Source organism: Pollachius pollachius (genome assembly GCF_949987615.1).
Source record: "Pollachius pollachius genome assembly, chromosome: 7".
Taxonomy (NCBI): Eukaryota; Metazoa; Chordata; class Actinopteri; order Gadiformes; family Gadidae; genus Pollachius; species Pollachius pollachius.
This window is the reverse complement of record NC_136940.1, coordinates 12,440,251-12,447,337: the sequence shown is the minus strand read 5'-3', so window position 1 is coordinate 12,447,337 and position 7,087 is coordinate 12,440,251. Positions and strand designations below refer to the sequence as shown.

The window sequence follows — 7,087 nt, the reverse complement described above, 5'->3', positions numbered from 1 at the left end:
GGATGTGACATGGACAAAGAGAGGTTATACAGATGCTTATCTCTCCCATGGTTTTGGTGGTTTTGGAAAATGCGAGAGCCACTGTATTTCCTGACAATGATCACCATGTATATTTAGCACATCTCTAGAAAGAAAGTTTCCAGTTACTTATTCTTGACTTCTAGAAATGATTGGCAGTCAACATTGTCATTCATAGGATTTATGAAAATGAGCACTGTATAAACATAACATTATTTATGTAGAGAACACTGAAGTGACGCCAAGACAATCAAATGCATATTCCCCCTCTGCTCCACTGAAATACAAAAGAATATGTATTTTTATCTGTTAGGGTTCTCCAGTTGTGTGTAGAGACCTTACAGATAACTATCCCAGGAGAAGGCAGATGAGAACAATGTGCATTCAGTCTGGAAGGGAATTTCCTAAATCTGTTATGATCGAACGGGAGGAACCCAAGCGCAGACAACGGATGTTGAAATACCAGAGGTTTAACTCAGAGAGGACGAGAGCAGTAGGAAGGTAGACAGGCAAGGGTTTCTGCAACAGGAGGATAGTCATACAGGCAAGGGTTTGGCGAAAGAAGGGTAGTCGTATGCCTACAGGCGAGGGTTCAGCAACAGGAGGGTAGTCCTAAAGAAGAGAGATCTGCAACAGGAGGGTAGTCGTACAGGCAGGGGTTCTGCAACACTGGTGACAGGGAGGTGATCGTTAAGGCAAGTGACAGAACACAAGGGCTAAGCAATCAAACCAGTAGGAAGAGCCAGGGACGAGGTACTAACAGTTAGGCCTGAAACAACGATCTGGCGATGAGTGGCTGAAGAACCAGGGTTCAAGTAGAGCAGAAATGATGATTGAAGGCAGGTATGCAAGTTCTACAGCTGGCAATGGCATCCAGCTGCAGCCCCGGAGCCGCACACTGGTGTGACAACAGCACTGTGGTGTGGAAACACACTGGTGTGGCAGGTCGGGTTTTTCGGCTTTTTTCAATCGCAACCAGATTCAGCCCCGCTGCCCAAGTCAAGTTTTCAACGTCAATTTTCCTTGTTAAATTTCATAAAATAATAATTAAGAATAATTAATCTAATAATAATCGAGTTTTCTTCCTTTTCTGACTTTGGTCAAATTAAGTCTCAAATTAAGTCTAAAAGCCTAAAAAAGCCGAACTGCCACCCCACAATGCGTTGCCACACCACAGTGCTGTTCCCACACCACAGTGTACGGCTCCATGGCTGCAGCTGGATGCTACTCACAGGTGGAGAGCCGGGAAAAACGAGTGAACAACTTTCCCAAGAGGGGGACATAGAGCAAAGCATCTGCTGGGTACGGCCATGGCTGTAACAAAATCGGACTGATAGGGGTCGCCCCTCTCGATTCTAGGGATGTGAATAACTCAAAATCTTCATGGTCAAATAATCAGTGGGTGGTATGAACGAAAAATCGATTATTCGATGTGTGCCGACATTCACAAAGGCAGCCATGGGTCATGCGCAAGAAATTACTTAATATCTTAAACGCAAAAAAACTAACTTGAATAGTGAAAAATCGAATATATTCTGGTATTAATTAGGGATGTGCATTTCTGTCAAAAAACACTGTTCAATATTCGCTGAGAAGTATTCGGTCAATCAAGAACCCCCCACGCACGCACGCACGCACGCATGATTATGGCTTTTATGACATGTATGAAATCAATCTGTTTATTTCAACAACTATCAACGCCATCAACATTCAACATCAAAATTATTTCAACGTGGGCTTAGGCATATAGGCCTACATGCGCCGAAAACAGCTCGCTATTTATTTTACTTTAACACAGCCTGCGTGGCGGTGAACTAGACACGCATTTAGCATATGGAAACTATGGTCAAAAAAATAACTTCACACGGTGTGTCTTTTTACAATTTATTTGTTACCAGCATTCGTAGTATTGATCAGCAGAGAAATAGTCTGCCAAAGACGTTGATGTCGCTAAGCAACCGAGGACGCTGGGGTTGATAAGTTATTGGACTACTTGCGGAATGATACGACAGAAAAAGAAAAAAAAAAAGCTTTCCCTGACAGCGGTAATTATATGCTTAGCAAGGGTGAATAATCAAAAGATTATTCAATGAATAATCAAAGATTATTCACCACCGGAAGTTGTGAAGGCTCATGCAAGTGAACGGAGCGTTCAACAGAATTGAGAAGAGCCATGTAATTAATTACGATAGTCACATTCATTATTCAATTTTCTACTTGACGACGACCATTCGACTATTCAACGATTGTTGCCTATCCCTACTCGATTCTCAATAAATACACAAATTGGCAACTCAATGAATTTCAATGTTTAGTTATGAAGATGGAATATCGTGTTAATTTGAATTATCTCTTTTGTCCACCAGCTGTCTTTCATTATATACAAAGACGGGGAAGAAAAATACAATTATGATGGCATGTGATGTTGTGGGGGAGCTCCAACTACTATTTCCACATGCTATTAAAGAGATGGAGATTTAAGGGAATACCTCTCCTTCCTCTTGATGCGCTTTAACCAAAACCAAACACTAAAAACCAACCCATGGGAACCCCTTACCCTATCCCTAGAACCGAAAAACAAACCCTAAAACCCAACACATACTAAACCTTTGAACCAAAACCCAAACCCTAGAACACAGCCCATACAAAACCTTTACCATAAAACCAAACCCATAGGAAGCCTTACGCTAATACGAAACCCGACAACCAAAACCGTAACAATAATAAGAAATCCTTACCCTATACCCAACTCTAAAACCAGAAACTTTACCATAGTACGAAACCCATCCCATAGGAACCTCTACCCTCAAACCCTACTAGTAAACCCTCACTCCAACTCCAAAAAAAAGAACCAAAAATCTACCCCTAAATCCTGACACTAAGGCCCCGTCCATAGGACGCTGGAGGTTTTTAGAAACAAAGGAGATTGGCCCAAAATGAATAAACTCTGAGGCATGACACTAACAGGAAACTGTGCAGTGTGTGTGGGTGATGGCTGGTTTAAAGGTCCCATGACATGCCACCAGGTGTGGGCTGATTAGCCGTTACAAGCCGTTTTGGAAATCTGTTCCTTATTACATCACAGGTGGGCGTGTCCACCTAGATGTGTGCTGGATAGATTAGCCTTGCCAGCCTACCCAGTGGACTGTAGCAAACGTTGCTCATCTATCCGTCACACATCTAGGTGGACACGCCCACCTGTAATGTCATAAGGGACAGATTTCCAAAACGGCTTGTAACGGCTAATCAGCCCACACCTGGTGGCATGTCATGGGACCTTTAAGCAGCCATACATGGACCAAGTGAGTTATGGAGGAGCCGAATAAAAGGCACCTAGGTGGCCTGTAGCATGAACATTATTACAGAAACCCCTACCCTACCAAACTTTAGAACTACAAATCAAACCCTAAAAACTGACCCTGAGAAACCCGTAGCCAAATTCAAACATTTGCCTCACATTGGACTATTAATTGTGCAAAATATCACTGCTTAGGGTATGTATAATATCATTACAACAGAAAGCCCAAGCCCTGACCTCAGTCAGGAGGATGAAAGTGCAAGAGGTAGGTAAGTAAGATTTATAGTGATGAGCTATATACCTATGTGGAAATGTATGCAGATTTGATGGAAATATCTGTTCCCTCTTTCATATGACCATTTCAGACAGTAGAAGCTAGTGTAGAAGATAATTAATAAGTGAGTGTAATTTTCAATAACCATAACACAAATAGTGCCATGCATATCACTAAATAAATATACAATATTTCCTCTAATATTAATTAAGATCAATGAGCCAGAAAAAAAATCGTGTCGCTCTCTCTCTCTCTCTCTCTCTCTCTCTCTCTCTCTCTCTCTCTCTCTCTCTCTCTCTCTCTCTCTCTCTCTCTCTCTCCCCCCTCTCCTCTCCCAGTTCTCCGGTCTCGTGTCCTTACGGTTTCTTTCAGGAAGCGAGGTCGGCTGACACTGCTAGTGGAACGAGAGGGAGAGACGATCCGTTTAGGTTCTTCAATAAGAGAGAGGGGGAACGGGGGCTGTGATAGGCATGGCTTCTAAAGACATCACTGCCTCTTGTTTCGTCAGTCTGAGCAAGGAAATTACAGGTTGGTATAAGATGCTCTTTTATCATTTATTTCCCTTCCAGTCTCGTGTGAGCCTCTAATGCTTTATTCACCATGCAAGTGTACAGTAAGTAGCCTAGGCTTTGGGACTGAACAGGCGCATTGCATGGTCAACATAGGATTTTTGTTTTGTTTAGGTTCGAGCTTCTGTGATAAATTAAATTCAATGTGGTATGATATCAGTGCTAAAATTATTAAATGCATTTATACACGCATGCCCTTCTCCTGGTGTTTCCTTGGGGAAGATCATGTTGTAGAATCCCAGCCTTAGGCCACTGAGGAAAAGGGGCGTTGTAAAAATAATCATAATAGCCGTGGAGGCTTGTCGTGGGTATTAACCGGTTCTTTCTCATACATTTGTTACGTTTATTCGTAAGTTTTCGTATATTGAAATCTAATTTTGTATGATTAATACAATAATTGTTCGTGTTCACGAGGTTGAACTATTCAGAATTTGATGTATCGCTGAAATGACCGGCGTCGGTGTGCTTGCTGTATCTCTGGTTTGACATCCCTTAATGCCAGAGACAGACAGGAAAACGCTTGGAAGCTAGACGAATCAAAATATCAAAACAATTACATAGAACCAATGTCCTCTTATGTTTTCCCATTAAACCCAACTAACTGACAAGCACACAAATGCACCTCCTTTAAATAGCTGTATAATAGAACAAGCGGGACAGTAACCCCCGCAGCATAAATGTGAATTTATCTTTCTGAGATGTTAAAATTCCTAAAAAGCCGCCAGGTAAATGTCAACTATTCTCTCTCTCTCTCTCTCTCTCTCTCTCTCTCTCTCTCTCTCTCTCTCTCTCTCTCTCTCTCTCAAACATGATCAAGTTGTAGCGGATAGACACTGTAAATTGTTCCATTAGGATTCCACCACACTGACAGCAGTTTCTGTAACGAACAGGATATCTAAGACAAGATTATCTTACAGGGATGCAGCGTACAAACAGTCAACATTGTTGGCTCTCTGGTCAAAGTAATCACACCTGTCTCAATTAAACCTAGCGATTTTGGTCATTTTTTTTGGTCTGTGTATAATATTGCCATGCCATGGGTTTTGTGGTTGGAATTGACATTGCCATCCGTCAGCTATAAAAAACAATTCTGTGATAATATCTGTTTCTGGATGACTCTATCTGAGCCGATTTAGATTTTAAGCTGCTCCTGGCCAAATTCTGACCAATCAGAGCATCTCTTCTGTGATTTGTCTTGGGGATTCCTTTTTGCCCCTCAATCACAAGTAACACTTTGGAATGATTTGTTTTAGAATTCTCTTTTCTGCCTTCTCTCTCTACCACTGTTAAATGTCAATTAACCTACAGCAGCTTTAAATAGTGTCATGGTTAGATGTCATGTATCCTACTCTGTTAAGGTTAGGCTTGTGGAGCCATCTAGCATGTGAAGTATGTGCATCCAACATATCGAATCAAAATCACATTCCAGTATTCTAAATAAATTTGTACACGTATTACATTGGATAATGGTCAAGTGTGTAACAGACGTTTAAGCCTGTTGTACCAGCAAGCATCCTGTGTGTAGTTTCTGTGTGACAGTGTCTATTAGTATTTTAAAGGTGATATATTGTACCACCAGGTGTGAGTGTGTTTAGCCGTTTTAGAAATCTGCCTCTTCTGACATCACAAGTGGGTGTGTCCACCTAGATGTGTGCTGGATAGATCAGTCAACCAGCCTAGCCAGTGGACTGTAGCAAACGTTGCTCATCGATCTGTCATACATCTAGGTAACACGGCCACTTGTGATTTCAGAAGGTCGATTTTCAAAATGGCTTGTAACGGCTAATCACAATCACACTTGGTATAATATGTCACCTTTATGCTAATGCTCAAGCCCATGCTGTTGTCTTTTTCCACATTTCAAACAGTAATCTAAAATAACATTGTTTCGAGATGACCATTAAAGTAATTTAATTATTTTTTTATTGCAACTATGTCCTTTCAAATTCAGCCTCATTTACAGCCAAAAAAGACAACCGTGTCCTGTCTCTGAATGTGCAGAGAGGCCTATTCAAATGGATTTTCCTGGCTTAATATAGTAGGAATGCTGGTTAAACACCTGTCCAACTAAATAAAGTCAAAATGTCAAAGTAGGCCATTGTCCAGGTTTGATTTGAGAGTGTCTTCACTCTGAACCAATAGCAGCAGAGCAAGACATGTGCATTTATCTTATTGTCATCCAAATATGTGTTGGTCTTCCATTCACAGAAAGTGTCAGGAAGATTATCGACAAATCTCCGATCAAGTTTGTACGTGGTATCAAACTTGACACCAAAAATGGCAAAACGGAGGAAAGAATTTTGGTAAGTTAATGCTTTGAACCAGTCTGTCTGTCTATCTGTCTGTTGAGTCAAAGGTGTGAAACCATTTGTTTATAACCTCAATCCAAGGCCCAATGTCTGTTTTTGCTCTTTCTGTTTTTCTATCTCTCCTTCTGTTCCTCTTATCTTCCTCCCTCCCTCCCTCTTGAGAGTTATTACTGAATATTCAAATATGAGACAAAAGTCAGATACAGAAGTGCTTTTTGGGTGGTTTGCATTGGTTTGCGATAATAACAGCTCTGACAATCTAAATGTTCTCTCTCCGGTCAGCAAACTACAGACGCTACAACCGGCTGCAGTTCTGTGAGACTGTATCTGTGGTTTGAAGGGATTAAAATAGGTGTGTGTGTGTGTGTGTGTGTGTGTGTGTGTAGATGCTGGTTTGAATCTAATCGGGCCTGGGTTTCTGTGAGCTTTGGACGAGGCGGGGGGCCAGCCTTTGGTTCTGTGCTGCTTTCCACAGAGTATGTGGGCCAGAGATACCAGGTTTCTTTTTAGCTGCTATCTGTAGTTGGGGGCGGGGGGGAGCCTAGTCTATCAGATTGGAAGTTGACATTTTATTTTGGGAGAGTCTTAACATTGTTTGCAATGGTTTATTGTCGAAATG

At 41.5% G+C, this 7,087-nt stretch overlaps 1 protein-coding gene across 1 annotated transcript in view; it reads left to right on the top strand.

Annotated features, from left to right (window-relative positions):
- Window positions 1-4,060: 4,060 nt before the first annotated feature.
- LOC307077860 (capping protein, Arp2/3 and myosin-I linker protein 3-like) overlaps window positions 4,061-7,087 on the top strand; it is a gene marked incomplete at its 5' end in the record, with an annotated part of 100,829 nt that continues 97,802 nt past the window's right edge. Inside the window, 2 exons of the mRNA XM_079739338.1 lie at window positions 4,061-4,118; window positions 6,368-6,462. Of these exons, the coding sequence (XP_079595464.1) occupies window positions 4,061-4,118; window positions 6,368-6,462 (153 nt within the window). The remainder of the gene's footprint in view (window positions 4,119-6,367; window positions 6,463-7,087) is intronic.